Source organism: Raphanus sativus, chromosome 2 (assembly GCF_000801105.2).
Source record: "Raphanus sativus cultivar WK10039 chromosome 2, ASM80110v3, whole genome shotgun sequence".
NCBI lineage: Eukaryota > Viridiplantae > Streptophyta > Magnoliopsida > Brassicales > Brassicaceae > Raphanus > Raphanus sativus.
Genome location: NC_079512.1, coordinates 35,538,122 through 35,553,191, shown reverse-complemented (window position 1 = coordinate 35,553,191; position 15,070 = coordinate 35,538,122). Strand labels below are relative to the sequence as shown.

The following is a 15,070-nucleotide window of genomic DNA, read 5'->3' as shown; positions in this document are numbered from 1 at the left end:
ATATTACTATATTCTATACAATATATAAAGCTATGTGTTATTTGTTTTAGAAAGTAGATTAGGCCCAACGTAGTTAAAGAATAGTCATATCTTTATGTATGTGTCTATGACTTATCTACTTAATGTTATTCGTACAAATAAATCAATATGGCCAATGAAAGTATACTGATCAATTTAAAATGAATTATATATGGTAATTCTAGTACGATTCATATTTTTAGTATTCTTTATTCGTACAAATAAATCTATTTTATTTAAATCGACATGTAATAAATGTGAATCATATATGCAATATGGATAAACAGAGGAATTGTATTTAAGAAAATACATAAATGCAAAGTTAGACTATGGTACGTATTATATATAAGAAATGAGACATTTAATTTAAATATATGAGGTCCACCTTTAAAATCTACCTAGAAAAAGTTGTAATGTTTCTGATTTAATAAGATAGATGTTTTTCTCTGTTTTGTGAATATCTGTTTATTTTATAATTTGCAATGATTATTCTGGAATTCTACATAATGCCATTTGATCATCTTTCCAAAGCAAAATGTAGATACATGATGTTTCATCATTAACACACAATGAAAAATAGACCTCCATGAAGATACTTTTTCCATTTTCTTTGGTATTTAGTGTTTTCTTGTGAGTGTTTTAAAATTTTGACATAATGACAAAGTAAAACAACTTGGATCGTTTTGTTGACCATAGTCAAAAGTATATTAGCTATTTTGAGTAAAGAAGATCAACTGGCATGGCAGGACTCAGGAGGAAGCTTTGTCTTTACTAGAGGTCGGTCCTACAAAGTTTTCGTTTCCCTCTTCATCTGTTGTTGTTGAAATTCTACCAACCAATAGACATTCTGTTGGAAGTAATTTATGGTGAAGGAGCTTGTGGGGTTTAGCATTTCGTGCTTTAAAGTTGTAGAGAGTTTGACTGGTTGAAGTATGCCAACGTCATTGTAATATTGTATAACCTTTATTTTTGCCCTCTTCTTGATTTTTGACGTTATTTCATTTATTTTTTTCGCTATCTTTTTTTTTTGACATCTAAAGCTCCATGTTTTATTAATGAGTTCCCATACGGTTGGTATGAACCATCCAACTTGGGGCATTAGAGTTTACATGGGAAAATAAGGTTCCACGAGCTCGAGCTTCTTTAGCAAGACTATCGGCTCGGACATTGTTGGAACGGGGAATAAAACAAATAGAACAAAGAGCAAACAGAGAATGAAGGTGATGAAACTCTTCAAATTCGACCAATAAGGATGGCCAGTCGTCTTTTTTTTCGTCGTCGATGATCTTGACTAGTTGTAGACAGTCTGTCTCAAACGTCATATCTAGATGGTTCATTTGGAGTGAGGATTTCATAGCCCACAGCAGAGTATGAAACTCAGCGTGTAGGGGGGTTAAACTTCGGTTACTAGAGAATGAACCAAAGATTGTTACCCCATCCTCTCTCGTCATGACCATTCCTCCACCTATGAACGCGTCATCTTGATGCCAAGAGGCGTCAATAGAGCATCTAGGGCCGAGGGGTGTAGCTTGGGATGATGATCGGGTTATCTCCACTTCTTGACTTTTATCTAAGACTTGTGCGAGCCTCCAGTTTTCTGCTTCCGAAATAGCGATCTGGAGTATATCAAGAGGAGGTGTCTCAATGCCGTTAAAAAGTTTATCATTACGGGCTTTCCAAATAAACCATAGTATCCACGGCACGTTTTCCAGGATTGTGGTTGGAATACCAAGTCCTTTTGCTTGCCAGAGAATATGGTTTAGATTGCTGAATAATGAAGTGCTCGGGAAAAGACCCGGAGAGTGGGGGATATGGGCTAGAGCCCATACCTGGACAGAGGGTGGGCACTCGAAGAGAAGGTGGTTTATAGATTCATCATCAGCCCCACAGCGTGGGCAGTTTCTCTCCGAGCTACAGTGCCGGTCAGTGAGACGGCTACACACCGGAATGCAATCTGAAAATGCTTGCCATATAAAATGTTTGATCTTTCTCGAGGTCTTTAAAGACCATGTTTTGGCTTTCAGGCTTGTGGTACTAGGCTCGGTGACAGCAGGAGTGGCTAGAGGAGCTTCTCTTTTCATCGCGAGTGCGTATCCGGTCTTCACGGAGTAGGCGCCGGACGTGGTAGGGGCCCAACAGAAGCTATCCGGGCGGTTTGGACCTGGCAGGCGAAGGCTCTGAATAAGAGCAATGTCGTCATTGGAGAGCAGGCGTTGGAGCTTGGGGAGGTCCCATTTTGTTGCCGATGCATCCATGAGATCACAAACCCGAAGGGTTGGATCAAACGAAGTGCCGCGCGGGATGGCTGGACGTGGTATGGTATCTGGTAGCCAGTTGTCGGACCAGACCATAGTATTACTACCGGAGCCAATTGATCGTCGCAGACCCGCTTTTAAAAGGGGTTGTGCCGCCATCAAGCTGCGCCATACATACGATGGGGAACTCGCCTTCGTAACATCGACTGGGGATGAAAGGCGGAAGTATCTCCCTTTCAAAACTCTGGCGAGGAGGGACGATGGAAACTGGATCAATCTCCATAGTTGCTTCGCAAGTAAGGCGAGATTAAAATTTCTAAGATCTCTGAATCCGAGTCCTCCCTTGTCTTGAGGAATGCAAATGTTCTTCCAGGCGATCCAGTGTAGACCTTTGTTGTTTTGCTTTGTGCTCCACCAGAATTTAGAGATCGCACTAGTCAGTTTTCTTATGATATCCAGGGGGAGTAGAAAGCACGACATGACATAGGTGGGAAGAGCTTGGGCGACGGATTTGATCAATACTTCTTTCCCTCCTTTGGAGAGGAGTTTCCCGGACCAGGAGTTGATACGATTAAGGAGCCGTTCCTGTATGAAGGCGAAAGCCTGTTTTTTACTGCCACAGATTTTCTCCGGTAAACCTAGATAGACGCCCATACCGCCTTCTTTAGTTATGCCTAGGGTACGTTTGAGTTCGGATTTGATATCTGGGGGGACTTTGCTGCCGAAAAGGATGGACGATTTATTAATGTTCAATTGCTGTCCGGAGGAAACACCGTAGGTGTTGATGATACGCATAAGTTCTGAACATTGTTGGGCATCGGCTTTGCAAAAGAAGAGGCTATCGTCTGCGAAGAGGAGATGGGAGACTGGTGGGCTGTTTCGAGCTATCTTGAGACCAGTGATTCGTCCCTCTCTTTCCGCACCCTGGAGGTGGGAGATAAGAGCTTCCGTGAGGAGAATGAAAAGAAAGGGTGATAAGGGATCGCCTTGCCGGATGCCCTTCGATGGTGTGACTTTCCCTTTTGGTTCACCGTTTAACAGGACCTGGTACGAGACCGATGAAATACATTGTTTAATCCAAGACACCCATTGTGACGAGAAGCCGAGTTTCAGGAGGAGGGCTTCTAGAAAGGACCATTCAACTCTATCGAAAGCTTTGCTCATATCTGTTTTAATTGCAACAAACTTCGATCTACAGCTTGGATTGGTCCGTAGGGCGTGGAAAACTTCATGTGCGACTAGGATATTGTCTGTAATAAGACGTCTGGCCACAAAGGCCGATTGGGTTTCGGAGATGATCTTCGGTAGACATTTTCTCAAGCGCTTACTCATGAGCTTGGAGATAACCTTATAAGAAACGTTGCACAGACTTATGGGCCTGAATTCAGTCATTTCCGTCGGTCTCTCTGTCTTGGGGATGAGACAGATATTGGTCTGGTTTAACCGGGGGTCCAAGGTACCGAACTGGAAGAACTCTTTAACCGTCTGTCGCACTACATCGGCTGTGATGCCCCAGTATTTCTGGAAGAAGAGACTTGTCATTCCGTCTGGATATTTAGTGAAATATCGTTATCTTGACGTTCATTTTCATAGGAAAATAGTTGAAAAAGTAACTAGGAAATTATTCTAAACATTTTTTCTTGATATTTAGTGAAATATCGTTTCTAGGTAGCTAGTAATTAAAAAGTGATATTGTTCAGTTTTCTGACCAAGTTTTTCTTATGAATAAATTATAGTTAGGCAATGTGATTAAATGAATGATAATGATACATCACTACTTCAACTAAGTGTTTTATTTACATTTTTTTGGCTCTTCTCGATACTTTCACGTTTAGCACTGCTCATCAAATGATATCTAGTATCTACATATCGCCCTCTTATTACAAGCTTTACAAATTGTGATTAGTGGAGGCTTGAGATGATTATAGTAGTAAACTAGGTGATAACAAAAGAACTTAAAGAAATTATAATTTTAAATATATAACTATTAAAAAGGTAAAAGTCATAAGCACAAATATTACGTATTATTTCATGTTAAAAGATTCAACCAAATTGTTGATATGTAAATAAAGTAAGCTTCAGAGTTTTTAAATCTTGTGTTACGTTTGAGAAGAATCTAACCTGAGCTGAGAAATGTGATTTGAGAAGAATAGAACTACAGAACTGTACGCATTTTTTCAAATTAGTCAAAGCTAGCGGTTTTTAACTGGATCACAATTCACATACGTCATGAATGACACTATGAATTTGAATATACTGACCTTTTTTATAAGTATATATCAAAATACATGAAATCAACGAAAAGTATTTTTTTCGTCAAATATTAAAAGAAGTAAGGTGGGCAAAGAGAGATATAAATACATATGGCTTTTGACAAAAAAAAAATACATATGGCTTGAGTTGAGTCGGGCACACCAAATGAAACGAGCGTATTTGGTGGACTGTTTGACACGTGAATTGCCACTCTTCATGCCTCTTCACCACGAATATATTACAACTTTTGTAATAGCCATCCATAGCAAGTGTTATATGTTGTGGAGCCCAGCTACTATATAACTCAAGAGAATGTCCTAGCTTCGTTAGAAGCATCGTAAAAGAGCCTAAGACCGATTCGGTTTGCCTATATCTTCCACTGAACCACTATCTCTAACTTGCTACACACACCATTCTATACCACAAAAGATTCAATCACAGGAGAATATAGTTTCGATTGAGTTCGTTCTTACAAGTTGCTTATGTTATATCATTAGGTTAATCAATTGGATAGAAACTCGAGGATCGGTTTATCCGGTTAGATTTAACGGTTTAGTAATCTGTATGTAGAACCTTCCAAAACGCGCGTGTTAAAGCATTAGGGTTTTCGTTGGCTGTGAGGCTACCCACTGAAGTCTTCAGTATTCCTTTGTTTTGCCTTATTCTCCTCTCTCTCTCCTCCTCTCCAAGTAATCTGGAAAAAAATAAAAATCAAACCTTTTTTCTCGCCGATTTTCTCTGGAAAAAAAAATATTTTCGCCATTGATCGAGGTCTTTGATTGATCAAACGGTTTGATTCAAACCGAATCTCTTTCTGTGCTTTCCCGGTTGATTCATAGGAAGGCTAAAATGGTTGAGGCAGAGCGCCGCCCGGAGAATCTCTGGATTGCTTCCGGGATGCCGTCGTCGGCGGAGACTGAAATCCGTGATTTTTCGATCGTGGATTCGACTACAAGAACAGCAGATGCGAGAGGATTTGGAAGCCTCGGAGTGCAAGTAGTTTCACGGCCTCAGAAGGAGGAGAAGGGTTCGACGGAGGAAAAGCTAGGGCTGACGGAAAGAGTTTTCTCCGCCGCCGGAGCTGCGTTTTTGTCCGCAGTTATTCTAAACCCTCTCGACGTCGTCAAGGTACACGTTTCTTTCTTGTGTTTGATGTTATTTCCCTAAACCGCCGGAAAGTTATTTATGACAGACGATATGTTGTTAATTAATTTCAGACTCGATTGCAAGCTCAAGCTGCCGGAGTTTCTTACTCTCACCCACTCAGTTACGCCATTGGCCGCATGGCGTTTTTTGGACCGAACATGGTATGTGTCTGAACTCTTCTTTTGTTTTTTATTTTTTTGGGACAGTTGTGTAAAGGAGAACACTTTCTTGTCTTTATTCATTCCACAAACCCAAATATGTTTTTGAGTCAATGTAATAATCCTCCGTTTCTTTTATGGGTTTCAGATGTTTACAGACTTGAGATGTTCGCCCTCATGTTCACGCGCTGGTGTTCATGGTACCGTCTCTATTTGCCCGCCAGATTGCTTCCAGTACAAAGGAACTATTGATGTCTTCACCAAGATCATACGACAGGAGGGCATGGCACGCCTGTGGAGAGGGACTAATGCTGGTCTTGCCATTGCTGTGCCCATGGTAGTGCTCTCCTATTTTACATTTGTTTGGTTTTGTTTTGATAGAGAGTATATAGATCAGTGAGCTCTCAAGTTTCGTGACAGGTTGGGATTTATCTCCCTTTCTACGATATGTTTCGCAACCGGATGGAAGAGTTCTCTCGGGAGAATGCGCCTTCTACGACCATGTTTGTGCCTCTTGTGGCTGGGGCCTTGGCACGGTCCCTAGCTTGTACAGTCTGCTATCCAATTGAGCTTGCGAGGACACGTATGCAGGTATGTTTTGTCTCTGGAACTCTGGATACTTTGCAGTGAGATCTTTTTGTGACTTGCTATTCATTTTTTTTTCCATTTTACTTTTTTTTTTCTAAACTAAGGCATTCAAAGAAGCTAAAGCTGGTATGAAGCCTCCTGGAGTTGTTAAAACACTGGTTGGTGTTGTCTCTGAAGTCAGGACAGCAAATAACCTTGACGTTAGCTGTAATATACACTTCTTTCTTCTTCTTACAATTGACAATAATTTGGCAATTATTGAACTTTTTATGTTTTCCTCATTATGTAATCAGTTCAAGTTTGCCCTCTCTTAAGTATATTATACACAACACTGAGATACATGCCTGTGGGAGGTTATCACCAAAGTAGTTGATTATTTTATTGAGTCTCTCGTTCCTTGTGACAGTGCACAATTATCGTGTTCTCTGGAGAGGCTTGGGTGCACAGCTTGCGCGTGATGTTCCATTCTCAGCAATCTGCTGGGCAACTCTCGAGCCAGTAAGCCCTTTGATATGTTTTTTCACAATTCAGAGAGATGGATTTTCAAGGAACTGAATTGGTTTGACCTTGCTCTCTTGGTGCACAGATGAGAAGGAGGCTTCTTGGGATCGTGGGAAATGATACAAACGCTCTTGGTATTCTTGGTGCAAACTTTTCCGCTGGTTTTGTAGCTGGAAGTATCGCTGCTGCCACTACTTGTCCTTTTGACGTTGCAAAAACAAGAAGACAGATAGAGGTTTGTCTATTTGATTTGTAAACCTCTTCCTTGGTTTTGATACCATACTTATATATCTCTCCATTTTCATAAATTCAGAAGGACCCTAGTAGGGCGATGAGAATGACTACAAGACAGACACTCATAGAGGTTTGGAGGTATGTATGTGTATTTGAAAGGTTTCCATTTCTGTTTGCTAATAGCATCGAGACAAGACATGACAATATCTACTGCACACAGGGATGGAGGGATGAGAGGGCTGTTCACGGGAATGGGACCAAGGGTGGCTCGTGCAGGACCATCGGTAGGGATAGTGGTTTCCTTCTACGAAGTGGTCAAGTATGTTCTGCATCGCCAATACTCTTCATCATGACCCAACAAAGGCACTAGACAAATCTTACACGTGAATGTGGATACGGCTTTAGGTTATAGCAACTTTTGTAACAACATATTAATAAGTTAAATCAGGCTCAGTCCTCTCCACCAAAACCTTGTTTACTCCGTTTTTGAGCCGGAATTTTTGGTCAGTTAAATTACCGGCGGTTCAATCCGGTTTTCTTGGTTCGATCTTTCGTCGATTTCGGTTATTTTGAATGTTCAATGGATTAGACAAGTGAGAGCAAATCCACCCAGCATAAGCCAGCTCTCATGCTATTTAAGTATTTATTTCATAATCTAGTTTTTACATTTTGGAAAAAATAATACTAAACCTTGCACAACAATCAAACTAGTGGGTTGACTGACCTAAGACAAAAAAGTACTTTCAAAACTGTATTGAATATTAAGGCATCTTTATTGGTGGGATTCGGGGATCACGACACGTACTGACAGAAGAAGAAAAAGAAGAGAGAAGGGAAAATCCGACGTCCTTTATTGTATCCCGACCAAAAAAAAGAAAAAAAAACAAATAAGTACCTTAACTTAGGGACTTCCCCGAGTCCCACCGATAAAGATAGTCTTAGTGTTAGCCCATGCTCAAAGAAAGTTGTGTCGGTACAACTTAAGTAAACAGTTCCACTGACATATAGCACTGTTCTGTTATTAAACTCCGGGTATTTAATCCGGTTTGATGAGATTAGGTAAAGGCTAAAGCCACCAGCAAGCTCGCACTTGGCTCACACATTATTTTCTCACCTAGTTTTTTAGATTTTAGGAAACTAAAATGAAATACTTAATAAAACAAACATGGGAGGCACACGAAGAAGGTTAAGATTTGGAAGATGGAGGTAAGACGTGTGTGCTGTTTCTCATGATCCAATATCTCTCTATCTCCACAGCCTTTCTTCCCGGTACTCTTCCTGCTATTATCTCCCACCTACACACACATTTACTTGAACCTCATTTTATCAACTATTATCTCTATAAATGTTCATGCGTTTTCATATTTCATAACTTAGGAAAATTTGGAACGGTAAGGAGTCTAATCGGTCATTTCAAATTAAGTAATGTTGCCATTCGTGGGAAATCGACTTTAAAGGCTATATGTATTATTGACATGACAATAAATTAACTAAGAGTATGAAAGGTCCCATGCCACATGTTTTGTGTGTAATTTTCGAATTAGAGAAAGAAAAGAAGATTACCTATCGCCTACGAGTCTGTACATTCTTAAGATGAGGTCTTCCTCTTGTTCGCTCATCTTGATGAAATCCCACTTCACGCTACACACTTCTGCATTTATCAAAGAAAAAATACAAACAACTTTTTTTCAAGCTCTAATATTTGTATAATCTCTTTTACTAATCGCTACGTAGATGTAATAGTCTCATTTCCTTCTTGATTTTGTGAGGATCTAGTTAGATTTGGATTGAGCTATCTACTGATCTGGTCGTAAATACAAATTTTCACATTCACGTAAATATATTCAGGGCTATATAATGAAGGCTACGAAGTCTTTTTTAATGTGTGTGTGTGTGTGTGTTTATTCACATTCACGTAAATACATATTTGTGAATAATCAAGGGTACGAGTAGTCTGGCTTATTAGGGCTTATATTATAATGTATGATAATGTACAACTAAGATGAAAATGTCGAAAGGAAATAAATTATATGGTTACGAAGAAAAGAGCATGCAGTTAAGCAACAAAAAAAGAGCATGCATATATAAGTTAATCAAACACAAAACATTAGATGGACCTTCAGAGTTGAGACGCTGAGGTCGATACATTGAATCCATCAATGGAAGTAGAAGAGAAAAGTATGAGAAACTGAAGAGAGAGCAGAGAAGAGAGATGGATATCTCTTTTATTATATTCTGTGTCAAGAGAGAAAGAGAGAGTGGGCTTTGTTGGAGAAGTTTCTAATCTAAGACGACATATTATTTAATGTTAGCCACACAAAACAAAATTTCTAAAATCAGAAAAGTAGCTTTGAAATAGCCAATAGGTATCTTCTTATTAAATTTGGAAGAACCATAATGTTTCTTGAATTTATTTCTTGTTGGTTGTGAGGTCCAGTTTTCTTTTGTCTTAATGGTAAAGCAGCTTGGGGGCCTCAAATCCCAGTCTCAGGTAATTAGTGATATCATATAATATGTCGTGTAAAAGTTTTCGAAATTAAACTACTTGTGCAATTGGAGTAGTTGATGCGGTTATATATGGCCGTATGGTTCACGGTTTGTATACGATCGACGTTCATTAACGTTATAGGTTGAGACTTAAGAGTGTTTTTAATCAGGTTAATTTTTTTTCTGATCAAGTTCAATCAGGTTAATTTGAGTCAAATAGTACAGCAGAAATCTCGAAAATATGGCGCAAAATAAACAAACCAAACCTAGCAAGATCATGGTGGTTTAGTAATTTCCAATAGATGAAGAATCACTATATTGGTCAAGGTCATAGATTGATTTTTTCTGGTACAAAACTGTTAGTTTCATATGTGGTTAGACGAAGAATCACTATATTGATCAAGGTCATAGATTGATTTTTTTCTGGTACAAAATTGTTAGTTTCATATGTGGTTAAGTGGCCTAGATCTTTCACTTCCACGTAGAACAATCAGGGGGTTTGTCTGACGCCGATGAACCAGCCCATAGAAGCAGAATCGGACACCTCTCCTATTTAATAATTTAAAAAAAAAAATGAGCATGCACAAGTTAGCTCTTCTATAGTGTGACCATTTTTTAACACGTCTATGTGGTTTGACCATTATAAGTTTTTGAATGGTAAAACAAAATACGAGAAACCCAATAAAAATAAATTTAAGAATCAAACAGAACCTTTTCTGTTTAAACGAGAATCATTTGTTTGCAATGGTGCATTTTTACATATGTTTTTCATTACAAAAACAATAAAATAAAGAATAGTAGAAGAGTAAAATGATGAGAAACATTTTTTACCAAGATACTCTTGTCCCAGTTTCAATCACACAGTTTTATTTTAAATTTTACCTACTTAACAAATTATTAAAAATATTCAATATAATAATGCTAGAAATTCATTTTGAGAAACTTCTGTTGATGATGCTCTAATCTATTGCAACCAAGATGGATTTGCTGTGAAAATTACAAGAGTGATTGTTCCAAAGACTAACCTAATAAAAATCAGAAATTAATTCAGACATTAAAAAACAACTTGATCTGATTTTTTTTTCATACTTCTTTTTTTTTTTTTTCATACTTCATTATGTTCTAAACCATAAATGGAGTATTTCTTTTTTCCATTTACGATTTACAAATTGGAGTAGTGTTAGAGAAAGTTTTACTGCAAATTCTCTTTTAAAATAGAAAACGAAATAGAGCGAGATATGTTCTTAATCTTTGAGTGCTTGAGTGGAAACTAAATGTAACGTTCCGATCCTCTAAATGAGCCGCGACGTCCACTCATTTGATTTGTGACCCACGTCCTGTGGACGGTATGTTAATTTTTTTAAATACTCGAAATTATTGTTTATTGACTCTATAATCACTATATTTATCGTGTTTTGGATTCACTTTTACGATATCATAAATCACTTCCAGATAGATCTTTCAGCCTTCTACTATTCTATCTCAAACACGCTTAATTCTAGAGTTCTAAACGGATATGTATCGAAAAAGGTAAACCCATTTTAATGACATATGTAATCAAATCAATTCTCTTAAGATTTTTCATATATACTAAAAATTAGGATTTTACAATTCATGTTCTCTCAAAGAACGCAACATCTTCGTTGAATTGGTTTGAATCTGGCCACCGTGATCTTTGATATGATTTTATACATTTCCTGAGCAAAGACTCTACAATCGTTATCCATGTTTGTGTGAGCCTTCACTAACTCAACACTCCTCTAGGTTTGGTTTTGATGTCATTTATAACATTCCGACCGTCTACGATTAATGAGTTATCCACGTCCGCTCACTCGTCCCGTGAACCTCATCCAACGGACGGTGCATTAATTTTTCTAAGGCCTGAAACTTGTTTACTGACCACATAACATTTATCCATAGTTTTGATTTCGCTCACACAGTATCATGAATCATTTCCGATAATGCCATTCATCATTCCATTACTCTAATTCAAACATGTTTAATCCTGAAGTTTTAAACAGATGCATGACGAAAAGATAAATGTAATTTAGTGAGTTTTCTCGTATATCAGAAATTAAGATGTTAAATTAAATTAGTACAATTAAAAAGAGAAAGATAAGAGAGTAAGCTTAGAAGAAATGTGTCATCGGACAACGAAAGTAGAATGTATTGCGGCTAAATTTAAATTACTTGCGGTAAAAGGATCCTATGTTTAGGTTTTGCTGACATCGATCTGCCACAAGAAAGAGAGAGGAGATGGGCTGACATCGATCTGCCACAAGAAAGAGAGAGAAGATGGAGTCAGTACCCATGTATTTATAGCCTCGTACAGCTTTTCTCTACTTACCAACTGTTTTCTCTACTTACCAACTGTTTCAGGGTTTCAGTATTAAAGTTTTTATTTTTCACATGTTTAATACAATAAAAGAGTTTGTTAACATGTCTAGGTAAATGGCCTCTACATGCACACCTTCAACATATTGTATACGACACGACCTACACTTTCGAGCTTTTCGTATGACAACATAAACAATTTTTTTGATCAAACTTAAATAATTATTCTCTCCGTTTTTTTAAAATTGTTGTTTTGAAAAAAATTGTTTTTAAAAAATGGTTATTTTATGTTTTCTATGAAAAAATTACAAACTTTAAAAAAACTAATTGGTTTTATTGGATTACTATTGGCCAAAAGTTATGGAAATTGAAAACTACAAAAAAGAATAAATTTATTATAGTAATTTAATGATTTTCTTAATACGTGTGAAAACACTAAAAATTGTATCTTTTAAAAACAGAGAGTATTTAAAAGTCTACCATCGCGTTGGCATTACTAGAAGCCATTTGGAAGTGTCGAGAACTAGGGCTCGCAAGAATCAGATGTAAATCAGATTCTGCAGTACCTACACTTTCGAGCTTTTCGTATGACAACATAAACAATTTTTTTTGATCAAACATAAACAATTATTTAAAAGTTTACAATCGCGTTTGGTACTACGAGAAGCCATTTGGAAGTGTCGAGAACTAGGACTCGCAAGAATCAGACGCGAATCAGATTCTGCAGTACTAATCAAGGCAATCAAGTCGAAAACTTCTTTGGCCGGCTTATATGGGGTCTTGGCTGACATCTTATCTTTAACTTCTTCTTTTGAATTTGTCTCGTTTAACTGGATCTCCCGAGGGATAACTGTAGAAGCTGATATGCTAGCAAAGCAGTTCTTGTTTGTTGAACTGGCTCTAATGGCTCCACCTACTCTGTTTTGACGATTTAATATAAGTGTGTTTCAAAATTTTAAAAGTCTACAATCTATGCATAATTTGTTTATGGATTCCTTTGTATATCCAATATGCCTTTTAAGTTTTTGCAGTATATGTTAAATCAAATAAGATAACCCCACCGATCTGGTTATAATTACTCTTTTCTTTTGGGACAAATTTAATGGAAAAGAACCTCCACGGCTCTATGCCTTTGTCTAATCAAACTTTTGGTATATCAGGGTAAAAGATCACACAAAAAATTTCCAAGCCATCAACAGTAGACAAAGTTGGCCAAAAGATCTTAAGATCTAAAGGTTAAGTGAGTTCAAGATTTTCACCAATAGTAGGACAAAGGTTAAGTAAGATCTTAAGATCTCGAAAATTATCTACAGTTTCATTTTCTCAACTATTTTCTTTATGAAAAAAAAACTCTTTGAAATACATACCTATGTTAATGCCTTTAGAGATCCAAAAAGTTTCTAAGACTTCATCAACATGGTAAAAGACGTAAAGTCTACCGGACAAAGAAGACAAAAGACTGGATCGATGAAAACTATGAATTATTGCCTACCTTCTTCTCATAATGATCTCAAATGTGAATATTGAAAAAGTGCAGTTATGTTATTCTGCGAGTATTCGATTCTGTAATAATTGTTATTATGTCATATTTTTACCAAGCTGTAATCACCCCCTGCATTTTAAATGAAAACCATAGTTAAAGGGTGTTATCCTGATTTTCTTATTGCAACGACGTTAAAACTCCATTCAAAGTTGTCCAGAACTAGTGGTGCACTTTAAAGTCTTGGTTTGCCGAAAATAAAGCATGTGTTTTGTCCAAGTAAACATTCTTTGACGATGTCATGTCGTCGACTTTTTCGACATTTATACTTTTCTTTTATTCGCGATTTATAAAGTTTGTAGTATTAATCAGGCTTGTCCCTTTAATAAAGCACAAAGTTTAGTTTTACGCCTTATATATACATAACAAATTGAGAAGCCTTAAACCAAAAAAAAAACAAATTGAAAAGCCACATTGGTTCGAAGGTTACCTATCACTCTCACCATACATAGCTACATAGGAGAAGCTCGATGCCTATATATGCTTCTTTTATGGTTTTTAATCAGTTTTACATGTTTTATTATAATATATATTCCATCTTTCATAGAAGTTGCACACATGTCTATCAACATGATATAGAAAACTCAAATAAAAAGGAAAAAATTTAAATACAACTATTCAAAACCACACCATTTAAAACAAAATAGCACTTCCAGTTATGTATTTTGAGTAGATGCTATATAAGATGTTTAGTTTATAAAATGTAGATTAACTATATAGTATTATGAAAAATTGATTTTCAAAGATAAGACATATCTATATTATTTTAAAAGAGAAGTACACATATAAGTATCCCTTAGTTTTCAGTGTTATTTACACTTCCATGCCACTGACATTAAATAATATTTCCTATTTTAATGTTGTTTTTTTCACTTTGATTAATGTGTTTTCCAAAATTAAATTTGAATTAAATACACAATTAAATAATATTTCTATTTTAATGCTTTGTCTTTTCCACTTACATTAATGTTTTTTAAAATTAAATTTGAATTAAATACACTTCATTAACTTCTCAATTAAATCAATGTCAAATTAAAAAAAAATACATTTTTATTGGACAAACAATTCATGGAAATTATAATATCAACTCTTCATTGAACAAATCTGAACGAAAAAATTATTACCAAATTTGAACCGAAACTAGATAATATCCAAACGGATTTACCATTTTGGTATCTAGAGAACCATAACTAAACCTTATCCGAACGAAATATTTCGGATATTCGAATGTATTTAAATCATATTTATATACTTCAATATGTTAGCTATTTTCGAGTTAATATCCAAGATATAAGCTATTTTAAGTTGATTTGAATATAAAATAGTCAAAAGTAACATCTAAAGTAGATAAACAATAATCAAAACACACAAATAATATATATATATATTATATATATATATATTTATTCTTCATCCAAATATTCAAGTTAAATTTATTTTTAATTTTTAATTTAGGTACTTTAGCTTACATTACTCAAATTTACATGTTATATTTTTTAGATTTAAGGATATTTAAAGATATATAAATTTTGAAAATTTAAAAATAATTTAAACGG

The 15,070-nt window shown here is 36.3% G+C and overlaps 2 protein-coding genes across 2 annotated transcripts; one reads left to right on the top strand and one right to left on the bottom strand.

Moving 5' to 3' along the window:
• The first annotated feature begins 5,166 nt into the window (after positions 1-5,166).
• Positions 5,167-7,697, top strand: LOC108839763 (mitochondrial carrier protein MTM1). The gene is made up of 9 exons (XM_018612540.2): positions 5,167-5,654; positions 5,744-5,833; positions 5,979-6,167; positions 6,251-6,421; positions 6,523-6,625; positions 6,825-6,916; positions 7,005-7,154; positions 7,233-7,291; positions 7,374-7,697. Exons 1-9 carry the CDS (start codon positions 5,376-5,378, stop codon positions 7,504-7,506), a joined length of 1,266 nt encoding a protein of 421 aa, XP_018468042.1. The 5' UTR covers positions 5,167-5,375; the 3' UTR covers positions 7,507-7,697.
• A 474-nt stretch (positions 7,698-8,171) lies between these two features.
• LOC130508136 (transcription factor TRY-like) lies at positions 8,172-9,443 on the bottom strand. Its single transcript, XM_057003390.1, has 3 exons — positions 9,271-9,443; positions 8,717-8,804; positions 8,172-8,448 (listed from the first exon to the last, which is right to left on the bottom strand). The coding sequence occupies exons 1-3, from the start codon at positions 9,308-9,310 to the stop codon at positions 8,340-8,342; spliced, it is 237 nt and encodes a 78-aa protein (XP_056859370.1). The 5' UTR covers positions 9,311-9,443; the 3' UTR covers positions 8,172-8,339.
• Positions 9,444-15,070: the final 5,627 nt, after the last annotated feature.

Coding starts and splice junctions, on each gene's coding strand:
- LOC130508136 (XM_057003390.1), bottom strand. CDS start 9,310: ATGGATTCAATGTATCGACCTCAGCGTCTCAACTCTGAAG. Junction 8,805..9,270: donor TCAGCGTCTCAACTCTGAAG/GTCCATCTAATG, acceptor TGATAAATGCAG/AAGTGTGTAGCGTGAAGTGG. Junction 8,449..8,716: donor TACAGACTCGTAGGCGATAG/GTAATCTTCTTT, acceptor ATGTGTGTGTAG/GTGGGAGATAATAGCAGGAA.
- LOC108839763 (XM_018612540.2), top strand. CDS start 5,376: ATGGTTGAGGCAGAGCGCCGCCCGGAGAATCTCTGGATTGCTTCCGGG. Junction 6,626..6,824: donor AAATAACCTTGACGTTAGCT/GTAATATACACT, acceptor TCCTTGTGACAG/TGCACAATTATCGTGTTCTC. Junction 7,155..7,232: donor AAACAAGAAGACAGATAGAG/GTTTGTCTATTT, acceptor TCATAAATTCAG/AAGGACCCTAGTAGGGCGAT.